General features: G+C 41.3%; 2 protein-coding genes across 2 annotated transcripts; both read right to left on the reverse strand.

Annotated features, from left to right (window-relative positions):
- Positions 1 to 8,670: 8,670 nt before the first annotated feature.
- On the reverse strand, positions 8,671 to 19,382 carry slc17a9b (solute carrier family 17 member 9b). Its single transcript, XM_018686039.2, is given in 14 exon segments — positions 8,671 to 11,444; positions 11,824 to 11,836; positions 11,838 to 11,854; positions 12,010 to 12,065; positions 13,124 to 13,239; positions 13,413 to 13,447; positions 13,571 to 13,658; positions 14,576 to 14,672; positions 15,508 to 15,604; positions 15,739 to 15,869; positions 16,140 to 16,239; positions 16,949 to 17,088; positions 17,587 to 17,784; positions 18,400 to 19,382. Coding segments are annotated over 14 exon segments (1,401 nt in total). The 5' UTR covers positions 18,534 to 19,382; the 3' UTR covers positions 8,671 to 11,265.
- Positions 19,383 to 20,432: 1,050 nt separating this feature from the next.
- On the reverse strand, positions 20,433 to 23,279 carry LOC108889544 (glucose-induced degradation protein 8-B homolog). Its single transcript, XM_018686062.2, has 5 exons — positions 23,155 to 23,279; positions 22,680 to 22,809; positions 22,368 to 22,564; positions 22,068 to 22,265; positions 20,433 to 21,505 (listed from the first exon to the last, which is right to left on the reverse strand). The coding sequence occupies exons 2-5, from the start codon at positions 22,795 to 22,797 to the stop codon at positions 21,332 to 21,334; spliced, it is 687 nt and encodes a 228-aa protein (XP_018541578.1). The 5' UTR covers positions 22,798 to 22,809; positions 23,155 to 23,279; the 3' UTR covers positions 20,433 to 21,331.
- Positions 23,280 to 23,818: the final 539 nt, after the last annotated feature.

Here is a 23,818-nt window from a genome sequence, read left to right on the forward strand (position 1 = left end):
AAGTAACTTCAGACTGTCTTCTCTTTGCGTTAATAAAACTAACTTTTGCCATCTTTGTCACTTCAAACTCTCTCTCTCGCGCGCACACATTCGCTCTCTCATTTAATCTCTTTTCTCCGTCCCCCTTATCCCACTTGTTCCTTTATTAATTTTTATGTTTCTGACCTCGGACACGGGCATGAGTACACAGATATATTACAGTAATTATCTAATTTTACAGTGCCATTAAATGTCACAGAAATCCAGAGTTATGGCATTAATACAATAAAGAGGTTTTGGGCCAGAGGGATGATAACTTAATACTGGACCAGTCTGTAACAAACTGTCCACTATGGATTTTTGCCAGTTTTATTCTATCAATATCATCAATGTCTTTGATAGTTATAACACTGAATACATTATACAGCAAATGTATTAGTATTAGTATTAATATTAGGTAGAACTGTCCAGTGCCATGTTAAATGTGTTTCACGACACAGACCACAACGTGTTCAAAGTTTCAAAAGTCAAATGTAAAGTTGCTTTTAAAATTGCATGTGTGCCATTCTTGGCTGTTTTATATTTAGCTGGATATTCAGAGCACAATCGTAGTTCCACATGATGGACAAAACATACATATCACATCCTCATTCCTCTGTTCAGACAACTATGTTTTCCACCAGGATTCAGATTTTTACGACATATTATATTTAGATTCTCCTCATTTTCCCGGATCCTGGCCGGCAATAGTGTTATTTACTGTGGCTCTGACTGAGGCACATTTGGGAGCAGTTCAAATTCAAAGCTGTGCCAATCTACTCGTTCCTTTTTTTGTCTTTTTTTCTACCCCCCCCCCTCCAGCCCCCCCTTCCATCTCCCTCTATTTCTCTCGCTCACTCATTGCTTGTTTCTATGTACCTCTGTCCCAGTAGATGGAGATGTGAAATATTTAAACACACTTTGTTGTTTGGGGGACAATGCACTTCAGCAGATGGGCCATCGCCGCACAGACCCCAATGTATGCAAATCTCCATACAAAGCAGCCCAGGATGTTTTCAATATAACACAAGTGCCTCAGGCCCTGTTTTAATCCCTCTTTACCCGCAGCCAATGCACTGTTTCATCCAGTCAAACGCCTTAAGCGCTATGTCAACTTGGACATCTGGCCACATAACTGAACCAAAAAAAAAAGAAAAAAAAGAAGTGTGCATGTGTGTTACGAAGGGAGCATGTTTGTGGAGGGTTAGAAGGAGAGATAAAGGTGACACAGTGCATGCTGTTGGACTGAAATATCGAGAGATAAAATTATCAGTGGCATCATTAGAGGCAGAGTACATCCAAGGAACCGCGCGCAGTAGTTTCTGAGGTGGATTCTTCACCCGCTACACCAGGGGAAACAGGTGCCAGTGTTGCTTTCTTCATTGTCTCTTAACTTGTTTTGCTGTTTTCTCACTTGTTTTTCTCACCCCCACCCTCTAGGAATAAGCAGCCACACGCACACGTAGAAGTACACACGCATGCATATGTGTGCACAGATGCACCAACACACACACTCACGCACACACGCACACAAAATGTGGCATGTTAACACACGCATGCTGCCTGCAGACTTTCTGGTCAGAACACTGATTTCTGTCGTTGTGACATCTGAAGGGTGCTACAGCACAGCCAGACACCTGGATACACATGGCATCCTTCACTACTGTGTGTCAAAGTCCACGTGCATGTGTATGTGAGTGCGAGTGGCTTTGTGTGTGCACACTAGGTGTGCGTTAGGTGTGGGGGAAGGTGCCATAGAAGGCAGCATCTCCTGAGGGTAACTCATCAGCTTTTCCTGGATGGACCACAAGTTCAGATGCTTGTGGCAATGTCGCATGTCCTCATTGACCTACATGATACAGACTACACATGTTCATGTATGTGGTACATACCTTCATGCAAACCTACACGTGTATACTGCAAGATTCATGGATTCACATGGGACAATGAAGTCATATTTGATCATGCAAATCCTTGTCAACGTTTATGAGGATTGAGCGGTTTATTAGAATCAGTTAAATGTTACCTGGAGTCTTTAGTTTACGATGTATTGGACTCATCAAGGATACTTACTGTAAATCAAGGCAAAATACTTGTATGTGTTGTCTCCTTTGTGTTTTAAATGCTGTGTAGTTTATTTGCAACTGCACATATAAGCTGAACTGCACCACAAAACTAATATGTGTATATATATTATATATATATATATATATATATGTATATATATATATATATATATATATATAGAGAGAGAGAGAGAGAGAGAGAGAGATTTTTTAGATAATTAACATATGGGTAAAAAAGAAAGAAAGATATGTTTCAAGACTTTCTGTGTTGTTTCCCTCAGTGGTCATTGTCTGTGTTGACAAAATAGGTTAAAAACAGACACTGAGCCTGTATCACCTTAAACTACCTTGATTATACTTGAATTGCCTTTTGTTCTCTTGAGTAAGAGACACTGACTTCTAATTTATCCTGTAACTGATTTTGAAAGACATTTAATAGGTATAAATGTCATTTATAGCTTATAAAAACAATGTTGATGAAAATACAGCCTAGTCCAGAGCTTAAATTATGAGTTCATGTGGATGTTGATGGAAAATATTGTTTTAAGCGTATTTCTCTTGTTTCCTCAACGTCTTTGCTGATTTTCATCAAATTGTGAAAATGTGTTGAGGTTATGAGTAGCCACTATATATCGGAGGCTCTGTAAGCATATTCCTTTTGCACTGTGTTTGTAGCTGGCATGAGAGAGACTGCCTGCAGCTTGTGTGATGGTCTGTGGATATGTGTGGATGTGGGGGGTGGGGGTGGGGGGTGGGGGGCTCGTGTGTGCATGTGTACTTAAACCTCAGGCCATGAAAGTGTTCGTGTCTGTATGTGTGTGCCTCATTATGTGCATGTGGTTGCATGTGTACGTATCTGTGTGTGTGTGTGTGTGTGTGTGTGTGTGTGTGTGTGTATGTGTGTGTGCAGGGGGTGTGGGGGGTGTGGGGGGGAGTGTAGGTGAGTGCAGAAGACAAACCTGTCAGTTTCACAGCTGGTTTCTCTGGCTGCAGGGCTCAGGCCGGAGCAGGGTGACACTCGGCATCACAGCACCACAACACAGGGCCTGGGGTAAACACACCATTGTATACTGTAGGCAGATGCACACACATGCACAGACACACACATACCTTGGTTCAATGCCCTCACCCGTAAGACCAAGAGACCAGTGAAACACACCACCTGGGCAAGTCATCATATCTTGTCAAAGATTTTTTTTTTTCTTTTTGGCTCGATGGAGGTGTGAACAACATCACAGACCAGATTGCCTGGCAATGGACTGGCCATCATGTTGTAAGGAAAGGGGTGGGGTGGGGGGTGGGGGGGTTGAGAGGAACACGGAGTGAGAGAAATAACAAGAGAAAAGTATAATGTAAGACGAGAATGGCTTTCCTCTTTTTTTTTTAATAGCTCTGCTGAAGGCACGGCATTGGCTTGTCTCCTCGCATCATGAGCCGCAGTTGCTCGATCTCGACTATCATGGCCGCTCTTGACGCATTATTGATGATAGGGGTTGACGTGGGCTATTAGCTGGACGGTCCCTTTCCCATCCAGCCGTCCAGGAAGAGACGGTACTCCCGTCCCTTTGGTCTCATTTCGGGACTCGCCTCTTAGTGTGCTCCCGAGCCGAGAGTGGACTCTGTGGGGAAAAAGAGCCTCAGGCAGCCCTTGCCCCACCTCCCCTCCAACCCACCACAACCAAAGCACCCCCCTACATCCCCACACATTTCCACCACACATTGCCATCACTTCCATCTCACTAAGATGGAAGTGATGGCAATTTCTTCAGGGTATTAGGAGGATGTTGGCCTTTTTTTTTCTTGTAACAAGCACAGTTTACAAGCAAAAAGCACATCAAGGGAAGACCAAAAAAAAAGGTTAGGAGACATCATAATGTGGAATCTGGAAGTGATAATTATGATTCTGTAGAGAGCTAATGAGGAGCAGAACGCAGGTATAGTCAGAAAAATAAACACCACATTGTGAATTCTGTTGACATTTTGGAAGGAGAGACCCAAAGTGGACTCAATTAGAAAAATAAAGTAAACATGTTGACAGGAGAAATGAAACTGTGTTTTGACTGCTGCTGTCAAGGGAGGTTCCCCTGTCTAAAGTTTACACAGTAAATGATTCTGCCTCAGTGATTCTGCCCCGGATATGTATGTGTGTGTGCATGTTTGTGTGTCAAGTGTGTGTGTGTGTGTGTGTGTGTCTGTGCGTTTGAATGTGTGCACTCCACGATCAACTTCTGCTAAATACTAATTACTGAATACTTAGTACGGATGCCCTTTCTATTGGGTCCCTTTAGTATAAACATTCATTATGGCTCTTTTTCTCCTTTGTAGCTCCATCATCATTATTCTACCGCATCCCCCGAGGAGCGAGACAGAGCCGAGGCCGGGGCCGGGGCCGGACTAGGCTGGGGGAGAAAACACTGTAGAACCAGAGCGCCAGGACCTGGGAATGCACACAAGTGATATTTGTGCGCAGAGATCAAAAAGCGTTTACCTTTAGATGTTTCCCTGATATGAATATTCAACATCCTTATTGAAATCTAATTTGGGTCTCCTTGTCTCAGGGGTCTTTTCATCAGTGCCTGTTGCCTGAGGCCACTGCTGATTGACAGCCAAACTTTAGAAAAGAGCAAGCAGGAAAAAAGGGGAGATCTGGTGGTGTTGGAGATGTGAGCGGTGTGAAGCTGGGGGAGAGCTGGAACAGATGAGTGGAGGGGTACTGAGAGTGGGGGGTGGGGGGTGGTGGGGGCGACGGGGGTGGGGTATTTAACCTCCTCGTGTGCATGCACAAACAGAATGCTGCAGATTAATAGAAAGTATGAGTGAATGTACTGAAGCAGAACCATTTAACACCATCCCATCATTTCAGGGTTTTCTCCTCCTGTCTGAAAGCCCTTTATCTCCCTCTCACCTTGATGTGAACACACACACATTGTTTTGTTTGCACAGGAGGATCAGTTAGTATTTCTCATTTGGAAAGATCTGCATAAAGCTGCGATGATAGGTCGATTAGTCGATTGACTAATCATTGAAGCTTTAATTAATTTAACTTTTAATTGAACTATTTTGATAATCGAACAACGGTTTTAGTTGTTTTCCAAGCAAAAGCAGCCAAATGTTCTGATTTAAATCCAGGATTTGCTGCTTTTTTCTTTTCTAAAATTTGAAGATGCTGCCCTGGACTCTGAAAGTTTGATGGACATTTTTCACTATTTTCTGCTGTTTGATGAATTGATTCATTGAAAGAATAATGAAGAGATGATAATGAAAATATTCATTAGTAGCAGCCCTAGATCTGCACATGTGCTACATGTAGCAATGGCAAATTTTCTTTCATTTCTTGTTTTAACAAACAACTTTACTGTTGATTCCCAAACAGTTTTCACCTGATTTATCCTCATTACAGCTTTGCTCTTTAAGCCTAATCAAACATAATGGGTGTGTGTGTGTGTTTGCATGTGTCTGCACGTCACATGATCTACTAAAAATCAGAGCTGAAACTACTCGTCTATTATGAAGTTGATCAACAGATTAATCAGGAACTGTTTTCGTAGTCAGTATATCATTAATGTCATTTTTTAAAAGCAGAAATAGTGAACAGTTTGTGGCTCCAGCTGCTCGGGTTTGAGATATGCTGCTTTTCTTTGTCTTGTGTGAAGCACTAGAAGTAAACTGATTATCTCTGGGTTCTGGTTCGACCAAAATATCTAGCGTTTTCTGACATTTTATAAACCAAACTGTTAAAGAAGAAACTACTGACCAGATTGAACAATAGCATCAAACAGTGTATACAATATTGTTAGTGGCAGCCCCAGCATGAATAGTGGAATAAAATCATTCCTAGACTGGTATGTTTACAAAGAGTAAAGACAACACACATTTAACACAAATACTATAAATTCTTATGGATGAATTTGAAAGATTTGCCATATTTCTACATTTGCGAGAGTTTTTCATTTGTCCTCTTCTTGTCTTAAAACGAAGCATCTGACGCTCCTTGCCAAAGGCATGGCACCATATTGTTTTCTAAAATTATATCTCTAAACATTTGCTCAGTTATTTGTCTCCGTTTCTGACTGAGGACCTGTGAACTCCATAACCATTCATTTGGCAAAATAAGAAAGAAAAAAAAAATGCTGTACTCTCACTCTGACTGCAGGGGAGAGCTGGTCTGTCATGATGGAGTGCATTTGTGCCTTTGTTTTTCTGGCTTATATAATAACAAATATTAGAGGCTGAAAACAGCCTGAGCTGCCCTTCTTCTGGTGTGGCTCTGAAAACAGAAAACATGGACCGTGAAGAAAGATTCAAACCGAACACACCTATAGGTTAAGACATTATTGCAATGTTAGCCTCACAAAAAAAAAACTGCCAATGTTGGATATTACTTTGTTCTTTAAAGACTTCCTATTGCTGGTGGGGCTGAATTAAGATTAAGGAGAACAAATGGCATGTGTATGTACCCACACACACACACAGCACACACAAACCAACACTGTCCTCATCTGGCCAGTGGGTTGTGCATGGTTTAATGTTATTATTGCGCAGGTGTGGGTCTTGTCCCTCAGGGTTCCATTAAAATGATGCCCCTCTCAATGGCGGCTCCATTTGCTCTTTAGATTTAACACAGGCCATATGTCTAGCAGGAGGCAAACAGCTGATGGGGTTTAATTGACAGAAATCAACATATTTGGTTGTGTGTGTGTACGCGTGTGTGTGTTGGTGTGCTAATAGTGGATGTGCTGTGGCATCAGGGGATCTCTTTAAAGGGTCAATTATGTATCAGAACAGAGTTTAGAAAGAGAGGGGAAGAAAAAAGAAGAAGGGCAGCAGAGAGGAGACACAGAGGCAAATAGAGAGTGATGTTCAGAGCAAGGAAAGAAGAGGAGGAAACTGCCGCAGACTCAAAGCATTGCAGTTTAGCATTGCAGGACGTAACCCTGCACATCAGCAAGTGAATATATTTCCTTCATTTTGGGGCTGACATTCTTGTCCATTCCAGGAACACCGCTGGGTACAGAGTGTTAACTTCATGTTTCATCTGGCTTCACAGAGATACTGCGCCTGACTGCAGTCAAATCATGTAAAATTACCTCTGTCACAGAGCTGATTTAGGCTCAGGAGGGGACCCAAAACATATGAGATCGTATCCACCGCCAGGCCCTCAAACTCAATCAAACCATGCAAGACAGTGAAATAATGAGATTTGACATACCAAACCATTTTATGTGCATTTAACAGAAACATTTCTTGGATGCCTTTGGAAAAAAAAGAAGAATGGTTAAAAGTAGTTCTAAGTCATAAGGGATAACCCAACATTAGACCAACAGGCACAATGCAATTAGCACATAAAACCTGTCAATGGCCCTCAATATCACAGCCCTCTAAGGAGTGGCAGACTTATAAAGCCTCCTGATCTATTACTACAAAGTGATTAATCCTCCCCACACAATGACCACTCTTAAACTGGGCCTCTATATTATTAGGTAGCCCTATATGGCGCTTTAGCTTTGCACTAATTAGCATTCAGATCAGGGACCAAAGAGACAGGCCCTCCACCACTGAGGAAGGACACAGGATGAGATGGCGACACAGTGAAATGTCATTAACTTGATGTTAATTACTAATTAATGGGGCTATTTCATTTACATGTATCTCTGGCTCTCTGATGGGGCCTGCCTTTACCGGGTTACTCTTACCAGCCGACAAGTTGGGGGAGGGTTTATCTCCCCTCTCCTCTCCACTCCCCCCCTCACAGTGTTTCATCTCTGCTAATTAAATAGTGGGCCACTCATCATGATTATGTCTGCTTTTACAACACCATTTTGTGTCACTGAGAGCACTCCAATAAGCGGCTGACCACTTCTTTGACACGGTGGCTGTTTTCTGTATGAACTGTACATTAAAAAAGCCAAACTCGCTCCACTCAACTGACTTCTATCTGACTTGTTACTTTCACTCACTTGTGACCCCCCCACCCCCAAATCCCCTTCCCTTTCTTCTCATCGCCACGCGGCAGCCACAAACCACCCGTCTCCATGGCAACCTGAGCCGTTCAGGTCCCATGAGAAGGAGTGGGTTGGGTTGACTAGCGTCTGGCCATTCACACGTGGGCAGTGCCAGCTAGCCAACATGGCACACAGCATCCTGCCATATGGTGCCACCACATACGTCCTGCTGGCCCGGACTCGGGATCTGGGCCTGTAGTGAGCCGATAGTGTGAACAGGACAGACCTGCACCAGAACCTGTTCAGCAGCTGATCCACATGCAGAATTGGCTACAGATGAGCAGACAAATGGTTCTCAGCTTCACAGTGGAAAAACCCTTTTTCACTCTTGACCTTTCACTCTTGTACATGTATGAAAATGCTCATGTAGTTATGGGTAATATTTGGAAGTCATCTCAGTGAAAACTTCAAAAGAGATCTTAAGACCTAAGGCCTCCACTATAACAGGCAGAAAATGTTTGTTCAGTGTTTGAAGGCTAGATGGCACCATGTCCTCTCCTCATTACTGAGACTGTGCTGCCTCTCTGTGGCACTAACGAGAAAATACATGCAGATAAGTGCAGCATACAGAAACCACTCACCAATGCTGACAAAATATATTTTTATTCAAAGATAATATAGGCTTTTAAATACAACATATCTTAAAAGCAATACTGCATTTTCTTGCATTAATGTTTCTTTTTATCATACATATCTTACACATTATCAAAAACTAGTCAGAAGGCTTTCAGGAACCTGCAGTGAAATATATTGGTGAACAGAACTCTAGCTATTTTATCATGTAAATGTTTACATTTTGCAGGACATCGGCAGAGTGACAAAAAGGGATAATGAAAAAAAGTGAAAGTCAAAAGTGAAAAAAAGGGACAAGCGATGAAGGCATCTGGAAATGCACATCTGCTAAGGCGGGTTAAACATCTAAGGAATGTGTGGCATTGGTTTCCAAAAATAAAAATAAAAACCGGAAAATGTTGAAAGCTTAAATAGACGTAATTGTGTATCTGAAAGGCGGAGGTGTATACTTTCTTTATAATCTCAAGATATCTATCTAAAGATATTTCAGATCGGGTGTCAACTCTGCTGTATAGTTAATTTCTTATTCTCATACTTTTGTAACCACTGACCAAATATAACAGGCATTTCAAAAATAAGACAAGGCAAAAGAACCAAAAAAAAGACTTTCAAGTGACTATAGAAAACATCCAAGAAAACAAAAGCCTATGTGCCTTTGTATGTAAATAACAGTGACAAGTGACACAAAGCAACAAAACCCCTAATAACAAGGCAAATATTAGCAATGTACGATGACACTGTGTGATGTCAGTGAACACATCTTGCAGTTCTCTCATTGCTTAAATTAGGCACAAAATAATAAATGCATAGATTTAAAGTACACACATGTCAAGTAAGCGTCTAGACTGGACACATCTTCTAAATGTAAAACAGAAATGGCAAAGCTGCTTTGTGAACACTGAAGCTAAATGCTAGAAAAGTCATTTCAACAGTCAGCCAGAACTATGCAGCTAGCTGCATGCTGCTACATACTGTACTTTGCAGTAATAACATTACACCAAATGTTCTCCAGTTCCTCAAACAAACTTGAACCCAAAGACATCATTTTTAAATCCTCTCGCCTCTTCCAGTGACATTCATCACATCAGAGTCTAACATGGAGACTTATGGTATTTAAAACTGCTTTAATGAGACAAAGCGTAGAGATACACTTCGTCTGACACCGCCATGACAAGCGAATGGGTTCCCTCCTCTGCTAACGATCTCCTTTTCCGACTACTGACATCACTTCCTGTCTAGAGGCTAGGTAACAGTGATATTAAGTGCGATAATAAGAGTGGATCTTTAAATGAGAAAAAAAGTTGGAGGTGATTATATGGGCAAGTTTCTTTCCACCAATCCTGTCTCGTTAGGAAAGTGCAGGTCAGAGAAGAGGAAAAAGTGAGGATACTAGACTTGCAGAAAGAAAGATTTTCCATATTGCATCACACTTTTTAAAACTTATGATTTTCCATCGTCTTACCTGATATATTTCTTTTCCTGTTATCTAACTGAATATATTTTTTTCTCTCTCAAAAATGTTTTTTTTAATTGACAAAAAAAATCATTGAGCTGTATAAATATATAAGTACACAAAATAATTAAGTGAGGTATTTCTATCACATGCAATCACATAGAAAGAAAATAAAAATAATTAATAACCTTTGGTCTTCTGACTCAAGACATATTCTTCAAGACAACAGTCAGGGAGAATGCACTCGGTTAAAGCCTTGCTTGCCATAAAGCTTTATCTGACCCCCTTGAACTGTAACAATAAGATGAGCTCGTAACTATGGAGACGGGGACCGTAGAAGGTAAATCGTACAGGACATTAGAGCGACTGCCAAGTAATTAGTGGCCGGGTAATGAGGTGTCACTCAGAGCGTTCTCTTAGAGATGGGTGAGTGGGGGATACTAATAAAAGACCAGGTATGAGGTGCTGGACTCTTCCTGCGTCAAACACCCCCCCCCCCCCCCCCCCCCTTTCAGTTGCTCCCACCCACACACCCCTCTATCCCTGCAGGGTAAGAACACACCACCTTGGTCTGTCACAGCTGTCACAGGGAGGCTCCTGAGACTAACACATCCATCACTCTCACAGCTCCTTTCACACACACACACACACACACACACACACACACACACACAAACACACCAAAAAGAGTGAGCTACTGCTTTCGGATAACAATCTCTCTGACTTCTCTAGGCTTCAGTAACACATTCTGTAACAAGCATAAACCGTAGCCCAGCAACTATGTAACCACCATCCTCTGCACGAGCTGGGACCTGGAGGTAGCGTAGACTTTTTCTTTTTTTTTCTCCTGTTCCCCATCTTCCAGATGCTCCCTGAGCTGACAGAGCATCCGCTAACACAGCTGTGTTTTTCTCGGCTTCGATGCTCTAGCTCCTTAAGATTTGTCGGTAACATTGTGCAGACTCTGCTGTGTGCTTTTCAGTAACTGTTGCAGTACTTCCTTAACCAGACGCGGGACCGATCTATGTTTCCCGGGTGTTATATGCAGGTTTTATCCGTGTGCCACTTGCTATCCATTGGCTAGTTCTCCAGTGTGGATAATGTCCTAGCTGCTGGTTGGAATAGCATTCTGGTCCCTCCGATGAGTAACGATTTAGATGTGGATGTTGTGGTGGCGCACCTTGCTGGAGTCAATATCGACCCGGCGGGCCTCGGCAAAAGCCAGGAAGGTGCAGAGGCCCAGCAGGTTGACTGTGGTAATGAGGGCAAACACAGACGCCCACGAGCCTGTGGCCTCAATGAGATACCCCGAGAAATACACCATGAGGACCCCTGCACAGGAACACACATACACACATACAGTCATCATTGTTGTCACAAAGATGGCACACACTAGCTTCCATGTGGTAGCTGAGTTCAGTTTTCCACAGAGGAAGTGTCACAGTCCACTCTACATCCCTCACAGGATCACTAACTGTCATCCTCTGTTCTCTGCATTATTCATCAGACACAAACTCAATCATGCTCCCTTGATGAAATATGCATTGCACACAGGAGCTGTCATGACTGACAGAAGAAACACCAGCTCAGAAGTTTGAATTTAGGGATGTCAATGAATTATTTCACTTAATAGATTGTTAAAGGCCAAACACAATAATTCAGCAGCTGCTGGTGAAAGATTCATCACAGATGTTTGTTCTCAGTGTCTCACCTGAGAAAGCACCGACATGTATTCATAACACCTGTAAAAGAAATGCATACACACATTTAAAATTCAAAACTTAATTAAAGTTTCACCTGTGGTTTTAAAAAATGATCACATAGGTCAGTGCTTAATGGTTTTATATTGATGAAAATTTCATAAAAAGGTTTTAAAAAACATTTTTTTTAAACTTACCAAATAGTGCTCCAGCACAGGAAGGAGCAAGATCTTGAACATTTACAGACACCCCGCTGGAAAAGACATTAACCGTCATTAACTGTTTTATCTTAAAAGGTGAACTGCCTCAAAACTAAAACTAAAAAAGAGAAAATAAAGGCCTGTGTCCAGGGAAATGGACAGTTTATATTCTGCTATCATTTACTGTATCTGCATAGTTTCCTGCATAAATTGTACTTAACACCTCTGGAGCCTGAATGAAAAAAACAAAACAAAAACATTTTCTCTCTGAGGAAGTAAGCCCATTAAAAAATAGTGTTACTGTGGCCCTGGAGGGACCGACAAATGTGAGATACAATCTATTTTTTATCCTGACCAATAAGCATAAAAACACCAGATCATGAGGTCACATAGAGTCAAAAGATTTTATCAAACCACACACTTGATACTTCCTCATACTTCCACATTCTTTGGTTTTGTCTCCATTGCACCCACAAGCGTTCATCCACCCTTTCTGACTATGCAGTCATGCATTTGTTACAATGAGGGACATACCCTCACAGTTTAAAGGATACAACTGATGTTATTATAAATGTAATTAATTAGCTTTATTAAGAATTACAGTTCATATTAATGAGCCATTTTAGTAGGTATGACCTCTTCCAGGACAAATAAAAGATAATAAGCTCCTACAACTGTAATTTTCCTGAAGTGGTTGAAGCAAAACGGCACGACACTAAGGGACTGAATGACTAAGAGGCACTGACTGGGTCAAACAACAGAGCAAACTTTCAAACTGTAGGTCGAATATAAGTTGAGACGATGGGCCCGACAGCATAATTTGATACTTTCTGTGTAAAAGCAAACTTGTTCATTGGAATAAGTGGTGGTCGTTTAGCACTTTAATGTCTGAGAGGCTGCTATGCAGTGCTGTCTGCATAGCAATGGAAATGAATGTAATGGTTTTAAAATGGCATCGCCAAGAGGAGGCATACAAAACAATACAAAACATATAACTGACAAACTGATGCCTGGGGAACACCACATTTAAAAATCTAAAAAAAAAAAAAATGTGTTTGTTTCAGGACCAGAGAGAGAGAGAAGAGTGTGAGGACATTGTGGGTGCCGGTACCTGTGACTGAAGGTGGTGAGGCCCATGGTGGCAGACACAAATGCTACAGCCCAGGGGAAGGTGGGGTTGCCACACAGAAGAAGGGTAAACACACTGGACACACCCATGGAGAAAAACTAACAGAGGGATGAATGCACACAAAAACACATAAATCAAAATTCTTAAAGAATTCATTTAGTGTAAAGAGGAAAGAGGACATTCATACACTGTGAGCTGAAGAATATCCACACAGTGACATTAAACAGGTAACATGTACACAGAACAATAAGGCAGCTGTCAAATATTGTACCTGCATCAACTTCCTCACTGAGGCTGTATCGAAACCTGAGGAGATAAGAGAGAGGAAATAGGACAGGCAAATTATACAGCTGCTTTATCAATAATAAACTACATTTATAATTATTAACTACACAAATAATCCTGGTATCAGTTCCTAAGATGCTCTACCTTGACTGATGAGGTGGTCAGACAAGCAGCCACTGAAGAGGGATGAGGGTATAGCCACCAACCAGGGAATGACATTGAACACCCAACCCTGAAAAGACAAAACATTTTCTGGGCATGAATGAACTTCAGGGAACCAAGTGTTGGGGCATTTTGTTGTGTTAGGCACTTGTCAGGTTGCTGTTTTTTATGGAGGGGAATATCAGTCAGGGTGTCAGTTAGCCCGTTTGGTCTACCACATTGGTCCAGACTGGGATATCTCATTAGTCAGTGGATTGTCATGAAATTTGGTCCAAGACATTCATGGTGCCCAGAGGATAAACGTTAATGTATTTGGTGATCCCCTGGCTTTTTCTGCTGCACAACCATCTGGTTGACATTTTGTTTTACAGTGAAATGTCTTGACAACTACTGGATAGACTACCAAGAAATTTGAGACATCAGCTATCCATGGTCCCCAGAGGATGAATCCTTACAGCTTTGATGATCCACTGACTTGTCATCTAGTGCTATGAGCAGGTAAAATTTTTTATTTATCCGGTGAAAAACTCTACATCTTCAGAGTGGATTGGCACAAAATTTTCTACAGACATTCATGATTTACAAAAGGTGTATCATTATGTTTTTGATGATCACCTGACTTTTCTTCTAGTGCCAACATCATTTTTTTTTAATTTTTCCACTTTGATCTATGACCAGTTATCTGCAAAACTGATAACATTCCCATCAACCTAAGCTGTACTTTGTGTTTAGTGTTAATTAGCAAATGTTCATATGCTGACATGCAAACTAAGATGGTGAGCCTGGTAAATGTTAAAGCTGCTTAACATCAGCATATTAGCAGTTAGCTTTTGTGAGGTAGTTAGCATTCTAGTGTTAGTAGTTAGCTCAGAGCACTGCTGTGCCTGAGTACAGCCTGGTAGTCCCAGGAGTCTTTTTGTCTTCGAAGCCTGTAATCTTCAGGTCAAATATGTGATCAAAGGGAGGGTGAACAGGTAGCGTGTTTACCTTGGCATCCGGGAAAGTGTCTTTAAAGAATGTTGGCAGCCATGACAAGAGAGTGAAGAAGGTGCTCGCTGTGCAGAGGTGCGTAACAATGACAGCACTGGTCGGAGAATGTAGAGAGACAGACAGAATAAGTGCACTGCAGCTACATTTACACATATAAAAGGTTGTTTGTTAACAAAGACAATGCCATATTTGTTTGAACACTGTCTCGCTGATTTTGACAGAGGCTTGTATCTGTACTACTTGTTTGACATCTATTGTTTTCCTTTCTAAATCACATCTGTGGCAAGGCAAACAGCAAGTTTTTTTGAATAGTTTAATCCCAAAGCAACCAAACTAATATATTTTCTATTACCCTCAAGGTGGATACATCAAATAAAACCACAGAGGTTTGTCTTGTCACTGAAAATGGCACATATCAGTTGCATTACAGTATATAAATATCTAGGAAAGGAAGGACATGGAAGAACTCAATACCAGAGACACTGAAAGACAGCTGAGAACATATAAAAGCTGGTTGTGAGTCCACAGAAACAGCTGTACTAGAAAAACCTGCTTACTAATTTATGATCTGTCAAGACTGAGATGTGTTTTTAGACGTCTCTACATTCTTCCTCTTAAATTATTCTTCTAAATTTCTAGATTGGCCCCTGACTCATATTTTCACGGTTTCAAAACACAGAATCTCAGGGGTTGGATATTGCTGTAATACAGCCACAGGGTTACAGCAGAACTTCCTGACTCAAGCAGGCAAAATTACAGTTGCTCATTCGTCCAAATATGAGATCAAACAAACAGCTGTGTGTATGGATAGCTGTACACACAGAGGACAGAACACATACATACACACCCACATGCGCACACAAACACACACACACACACACACACACACACACACACACACACACACACTTCCTTTATCCTTATCTCACCAGACTGCAGGTTGTTTGAGGAGCCGCAACCAATGTCTCCTGGACAGTTTGGATTGGGGCCCACCGCTTCCCAGGGACTCAAGAGTGATGATAGGGCCTGCAAAAACAGATGAATGCAGGCACGTGGGCATACAAGAGGACACTGACTCCAATTATACAAATAAGTGGCTACAAGATAGGAGCATGCAGTGACACCGCAGATACTGTCGGCGCAGTTAAAGCCTCCCTTACCTTCCCCTTTGAGTAGATATTTCCACATGCAGTAGGCCCACAGGACTGAGAGGAGACCAGAGACATAGAAAACACTCTCCCAGCCATACAGGTCCAACATGAGGGAGCCAGCCCCTCCAATCACAAGAGTGCTGGAAAAAAAAGGTCACAACAAGACATGACAAGTCACGCAAACACACCCCTGTAATAACAATGTTTCAACATAGTAAAGCACTTGATTAGGCATGTGCAAGTATCAGATATGAAATGACTTTTTCTAAACACTAACAGGTATTACAAGTGATTGTGGAATCATGCTAGACCCAGCTTTCCAATGAACTCACAGCAGTGATTTTCTGGCAAGAGACTCTCATCCCATTCCCACCATTCCCCCCCCAGTCGTTACATAACACTTGACTCACCCCAGGTAGGAGCCACTACCCACGGTGCTCATGAGGAAGCCTCTCTCACTCTCCACCACCTTTTGAGAGCACAGACTCGCGAGAGACGGGTAATGAACGCCTAAGATCAAGGCAGAAAACACAATCAGGGAGAACATTCAGGAAGAAATCCCAAAAAGAATCAAAGAGGGGGGGATTTTTTTACCATCTCATCACACAAAATAACATATGAATTTGTGGGGGAAATGGTAGATTTTTTGAGTGATATGAATAACATGGCAAATGCTTTTGCAGGTGCTGAACTGATTGTGATTCAGAAATAGCAGCACCCGCCAAAGAGATTTTCCTACATCACCACACCTATGAATAACATTCAATTGTGTTCTCAAGCCAGATATGAAAATGTCATAAAGGCGGTGAATAATAATGATGTTGTAATTCATACGGGTCACAAACAGAGGTCTTTAAATGTCAGATGGTTACTCAACAAACGTAATGATCTTCAATTTCTAAAAACAGATGATATGATACCTGTAAATCACATCAGTTTTAGCTCTTAAAGGGCTTTAAAATGAAACAAGTTTCATGCCAGAATGCAACACAAAGTGACAAATAAGAGTGTTTGATTGTTAAAGAACAAGAAATAGGCTTAACTGACTACGACTTTATCATGTGTCTGTGTGCTTTCATGTTGTCTTAATTAATTCTGTCCTTCCAGATCTTTAAAAAATGCATAGGACAATCTTTTTCGAGGCCTGGAAACGACGACTATGTTTCATCGCCGACTTAACCTCAAGCTGTGATTCATCTTAGCACGCCACCCGTCTCACCTTGCAACAGGCCCATGAGGAAACGGGCCAGTGTCATGGAGAGGATTGGCTGGGAGCAGAAGTGGGCCAGGATTGGGGTGAAGGCTGTCATCGACCCCCAGGCTGCTGCAGACAGCAGGAGCACCTTCTCACCTCCCACCCTGTGGATGCACAATATACAGAACAGTGTGTATTAGCTTGAGCTCCTGGCTGCTCAGAGATCAGCTTACATCACCTAAAGATGTCTGTAAAGTCATGTGGGTCATGGTTATCCAAGAAAATCTACAGCCAAGTCCAGCTGCCCTCGATTCAACTTTTCGTGGATCATGTAAAGGTTTTGAGAGGCGGCTCATCTTATCTCAGATTTCACACCGGTGAAAATACACAAGCAGCCTATCAGTTTATTACACTGTGAGCCTATGACCGTTAACAACATGATAACACAGGGAAAACATTTATTTGGTATATTATCTGTCCAGGGTGAGCAAACAGCTTTTGCGTCACTGCCAGCTTGCAAATGACACTTGATGAGCAGGAAGCCAAAAGAGGTGGCAGCTGAAAACCAGTATCACAGTCAACATTCCTATTACTGGCAGACCTACGGTAGGATCCGGTAACCCTCAGCCCATTATCTTATCACGTAATAAAACGTTTCCTACCGGTCACTGACGTAGCCACCAAACACTTGGGTGAAGCAGTAGCCCCAGAAGAAGCTGCCCAGCACCATGCCGGACTCCCTTTTGGTCCAGTTGAACTGCTCTGCCATGGTGACGGCGCAGATGGGCATTGCCACGCGAGCGCAGTAGAGGAGGCACGTCCCCAGCAGCAGCACCACTGTCCATACCCTCGCCACTGGCCTGCACGGGAGGAGGATGGGATTGAATTATTTAGTCGAACAGAGGCAACAACTGGAAACAAACTTTGGACTTAAAAAGTAGATAGGGGGATTGATTATATAACAGGGGGGAGGAAATCACTTCACCCAATTTGGTTTCCCCACAGTAAATGTCTCCTAACACATGAAGCATGTGACAGTTTTACATCAATAGGGAATAAGTGCAACTTCCCCAAAAACTAGGGAAAGAGTTTGGTGTCACAACAGTATAATAATCTAATATTACTGTATCACAATCAATTTTTCACACAGGAAGTATGACTTACTTCCTTCTTTCTTTATAAAGCATGTGGTCTATGTGGCAGCTACATCTTAAGAGCTCTGAACCATGAAACGCCATTGATGATGTGTCATTTCACTTCCAGACACAGAGGTACTTTAGTTACAAAAAGCGCGGATATGTTTCTATACTGCCTGGTGAATGACCTCTAGGGTTATTACAGACCAAACAGTTAATGTAAAAGTGTCAGGTTTTGGTTCTTATAGGGGGAATTTGTTGGGTTAAGACACTGGTAAACACGACAAACAATCAGCACTGTTGAATATATGTCTATCAAGGTTTTGAAGATAACATTACCTTGACCAGTTCGTGTTGTGTTCCGGCCACTTCTTATGACACCCAGGGACTCCGATCTTGTCGGACGGATGGTTTTCCTTGTGACAGACCAAATCTGGACCATAGTTCTTGCCATATTTTTGAATTACTGCCATTCAACGCGAGGTAACGGCAGCCTCCTCTCAACCGCTTCGGCTATTTACTTTGGAGCTCTTATTTTTCCGGGGTCGATAGTGAGAAAAGTGCACGTTTCAGCGAGAGACAAACCTTCTCCGCGTAACCGTTTCACATCTCGGGAGGGTTGTTCGACGTTTAAAATCCGTAACCCGAAAGACTGGACGAACAGGACCTCAAGCGATGGTCGCGGAACTGAGCTAGAGGAGGAAGACTGTTTTTCCTGATGCCCTAGGAGGAGTAATCCACGTGTCAGTTTTTCTCCCCAGCCTCCTCCACTCAGCCACGCAGTTCTTCTTTTGATCGGTAGGGTTCATCAGGAAGTGATTTAGTCTTTTTTTAACCTCCTCGCTAACCCTGTTTTCAGCTGCCTGGTCAGCCCGTTTCAGCCGTTACAGTATCACCCAAAAACGCCGGAGAGAGACGCCCCTGGGCTGCGGTGCTTTTCCAGTCATGACGGTGCAATATAGAAAATATAACAGCGTCGTCTACGGGAGCATCGTTAGAGCACCAGGATGTACTCTCTCCTACTGACCTGTCCTTGCCGGATGAAGTCGTGATGGTGCCCGTTCCTGAGAAGCTGCTGCGGGGTACAGATATGCGCAGTGCTGCCTACAAGGTTGTTTTAATGGTCCGTCTGCTCCTGGCTGTTTGGAGTTAGGAGGCAATCGTTATGTAATAATCTGCATTCAGCACAACTTTTACCAGCTCCCTTACAGTGCCTGTGGTGGTGGAGGAAGAAGTCACATCCTTTACTCAAGTTAAAGTTGTACCACAATGTAAAAACACTGAATTACATAAGGTATAAATGTTATTATAAAGGCACAGTCATGTTGTTTGTGGTCGTTTTGTGTTACATTGTGATCATTTGTGTGTCCTTTAACTGAGCTCTATGACTTTCAAACAAGAAATAGTCCCATAGAAAACTGCCTGCACACTGACACACTGACAAAAAAGTGACATAGGTTCTAAAGATGCAAAAGTAGTAAGGTTATTTTACTTTTTCTTCAGTATGCGGCAGTTTTTAATTAATGAAACTGAACTCTTGATTCTGACCACATGCAAATATCAACAATCACTTCAAACAGAGACTCTGGTGCAGGTGCCCCTGGCCTCTGTGGCCTCTGAGCCTACATGGTAATTCATCCCTGTGCAGAAGTATTATCAGCAAAATGCACTTTTTGATGTTTAAGTAGAAATACTGATAAACAGTATTTAATCAAGTACTAGTGAGTGCTGTTAAGTACTTATTTGAGGTATTTCAATTTCATGCTACTTTATACTTATAGTAGGCCTGCATTTATTTGACAGCTTATTTTATGATAATATAAAATAGTTTAAATTATCTTCACCTCAACCAACCACAACAATAAAATGTTACTTACATATTAATGCATCAGTAATTATCCAGTAATGTCATATATGCAAAACTCATATTTAAATCAATTTTCTTGATAATTATTTTCTAGTTTATGTTCAAGTGACACTTTTATTTAAGTACAGAACAATAATAATATACGTTGCTGGGTTATTGTTACTGAAACATTTTATTGTTACTGGCAGCATTTTAATCTTGTAGTTGGTGTAAATGGAGATTATTTTAACTACTTGGGCAATTGGTTAACAATCTTTGTGAATTGGAGTCACTGTATCTGTCAGATACTTTTAGTGGCGTTAAAAGTACAGTATCTCTCTTTCTCCAACATTGTGAGGCTGAAGCATAAAGTGACATAAAACAGGAAGTAAAAGTACTTAAAAACTGTACATATGTGCAGAACATGAGTAAATGTACTTAAGTTACTTTCCAACTCTGCTTCTGCACCACTTTGAAATTTGCAGAATTAAAAACACACCAAGCTCTACAGTCTTTTATGACTTGCCCAGTTTAAAAATTCACTTTTATTGCAAAATAATATACCAGCAAAAAAAAAGCACATCAAATTTTGAAGAAGAGCTACTTGTTCCATACATGTAAGTAATCCATCTGTAAAAGTGTCCCCATGTCTGTGGACATAAGATTTATCCATTCACATCTTTCAATATCATCTCTATTTTATAACAATATGAAACCAAGGCTGCCTTTAACGTACGCTGCAAACTCCATGGCATTCCAGGAATCTTGCTCCTACCTGTTTTAATTGCTACCGTGCTGTATAGCTTGAAAGTTTCTCTATTCTTTGTTCTTGCTGTCGCCAGCTTAAGCAATAACGCAATACAAATCTGCAGCTGAATTTAACTTTCAAAGTCACAGTAGTTTGAAACATCCCAAGTATCTTGCTTTGGCTATCGCCGTCACATAAGAGTACTAGCTAAGAGACTACCAGCTGAAATGTGTATGTTTTATGTAAGGAAAAAGAATGTTTATTTGAGGCAGTGCACACTAAGCCAACCATTTTCCCTGAACATCAAACCCCTTCTGAGTGGTCACACACAGAAAGTGACAGCCTAATTTAGGCTTTATTCACACCTTCCTATGCCAACAACTTTCCCTGCCAACAGACAGAAAAACTAGTGTAACTGAAATATACTCATTTTACATAAACAAAATATGTAAATTATAATATCAAGTAAAATAATGGTATGCATGTTATTTTAGTGTGAGAAGTCATTTTAAAATGCCATCAATCCAGTTTGCACATTCTACGTTACTGAAGTATCAAAAAGCAACCCTTACAAAAAGAAAAGGTTGTACTCTATATGAGTCAGTTTGTTGGGATATAAATAGATAAAGGAAATGTGTCCGTTTTATAATGCTGTGGTATGTTTTCACTGTGGGTCCTTATTTTGGGTCTTCGATGGTTCCCTTGCTGAGGTCTGTCATTTTGGGGTACTTCACTTTCTTTTGGTCAAGTTCGTTTTGAGCCCACAGCAGTAGTTTCAGGAGCTTGGCCAGTTTGGGTGTTGACTCTCTGTTTTCATAGTCTAGCACACACTGATTCACTTCACTCCACACCTGAAAGACAAAGGCACATACATGTTATTGCTCTCAATACTTTCACTATGGAACAGTTAATATGCTTTCATTCAGTTGGCGTACTCACAAGGGGGGAGAGTTTTTTAAAAAAGGGGCACAGGCTGAGATATCCTGACCTTTTGTTCCCTATATGAGTCATGAAAAGTGGATCCTAAAATTCCCATAATTCAACACATTTATGCTGTTTATTTAACCCCCCCCATGTCTGTCAAATGCCAGTATATTTCAAACCCCAAGTCCCAACATCTTAACATAAGCGTTCTCCCAATCTGACATAACCCTGCCTGATTACACTTTTAGGGTCATTTTCTTAGACTACAGAATTTGTTAACAGGCTGAAAGGTACTCCTTGTGACATAATTGGTCCTTTTAAGCAGTTAAAGGAGAAACACAGCCAGCAACACAAAACTACATCAGTTTCAGCATCAGTTTAAACTAATCTACTCCTTGTGAATGTGAATATATGCAGCACATTAATCAAACAGAAAGACCAAGTGCAAGACAAAAGTAGAGGAACTTTAATAATTTTCTTTGACCCTACCTTTTGTCTCTGCATCATATTGAGCAGATCGCCAAAAGGTGACTCCTCAGGGTTGTCGAATGCTAGCAGGGCCAGTGTCCTCTCCATCTCAGTCAGACATTCTCGGCTCTCCTCCCCCTGCTCTGCTAATTGGGACTGGGCAAACTCAAGGGCAGCTTCAGTCTCCCTCAAACGGATCAGCTCAATCAGATGCTGCTGCTGCAAACACACACACACACACTCTCAAACATTAAAATATGCAGTACAAATGACATCTCTGAAAGAACAAAGCCGAGACATCTGCACTGTGTTTTACTTTACCTGTAGGTGAAAGTAGAGGTAACGGTTAGTATCCAGCAGTTCTGGGTGCAGACTGTTGATCAACGCAATGGCATCTTGGATCTGTCCCTTCAGGATCATCTCTCTTATCTTAATTCTTTCATCTAGGGAATCCAAATCCACACTGGGCTCTATTCCAGACTCCATCCTGAACTTCTCCGCTGCCTCCTTGAAGCCCTCTGTTGGACAGAAATCGTGGTGAAATCCTGCACATTCCACATTCAGACGCCAGGCACAACTGATCTGTTTAGACAACTGAGAGCAAACTGCGAGTAACAAAGAATACTCCTTCACCTGTCACCAAGTAGTTCATAATGAGCCTATTCATATCAGCTCTCTGAATGTGGACATTGTTGAGTTTATCCATCCACTCTTCCCTTGTTATATCGTCCGGCTTCTCTGCATAACTCATTATGATAAAATCCTGAAAGAGCAGAGAATGATGATCTTGTCAGTTAACAGAATGACATTTTAAACTCATGGCAAGAACGATTATATAACATTTTAACTGTTTTGGTAATTTATTCTTCAGTTTGGCAGCAACACGGCACCGGAAATCCACAGTCAAAACATTTGGGGCCTTCGATGAAAAACACAACATTGAAGCCTGACTTTCGTCAACGCGAATGAAAACAAAGACAACTTCCGCCTTTCTGTGCATTTATATCGAACATACACATCCCGAGTGAGTGCTGTTCTATTTCACTATATTCTATTGATATGCATCTACAACCCTATGCAAATATAATGGTTACTTTATTCACAATACCTGAAATTTTTGTCGCTACTTCCCAGCAGTAGCTAGCTAGCTAGCGGAGGGGAACCTCTTCTGTTGCTGCTGCTTCTTCTTCTTCCTCTCCTATTTCCGGCACTGTAAACTACACACTGCTGCCCCCTACAGTAAGTTAAACGAATTGCATGACTATTTGAGACTGGATACAGGTCGAACGGTGTATGGACATAACTCAATTTTCTCTGCTTGCATAATTTACAGTGGTTTGTTATATTAGCGTTCAATACTGTTAGTTTTTATATTAAACTATTGTTATATAACTATTTTATTGTTATTTCCTTTAAGTAATTGATGTCTAATTGTACTCCGTGGATATATTGAAAACATCCTTTTAGGCAGAGGAGTAGTTCTGTTTTGGGCAGGAATAAAATGCTTCACATAAATGTATGCTTATCTCACCAAATGAGCAAAATTTGTAAAGAAAATTGAAGAAACTATTATATCAAAATACAATACTTCCCACATCAGTGCAGCAATCTATGATATTTTCATAACTACTTTTACATGATATTATTATTGAATGTGTGTGTTATTAAATGTATTTCTTGTTTATTTAATTCTTATTCAAGTTTTTGCATGTCACACAATAAGCTTGCAGATTTGAAACAGGTATAAACATGACAAGCCCCGCCTCCCTCCT

Source organism: Lates calcarifer, linkage group LG6, assembly GCF_001640805.2.
Source record: "Lates calcarifer isolate ASB-BC8 linkage group LG6, TLL_Latcal_v3, whole genome shotgun sequence".
NCBI classification, from domain to species: Eukaryota; Metazoa; Chordata; class Actinopteri; family Centropomidae; genus Lates; species Lates calcarifer.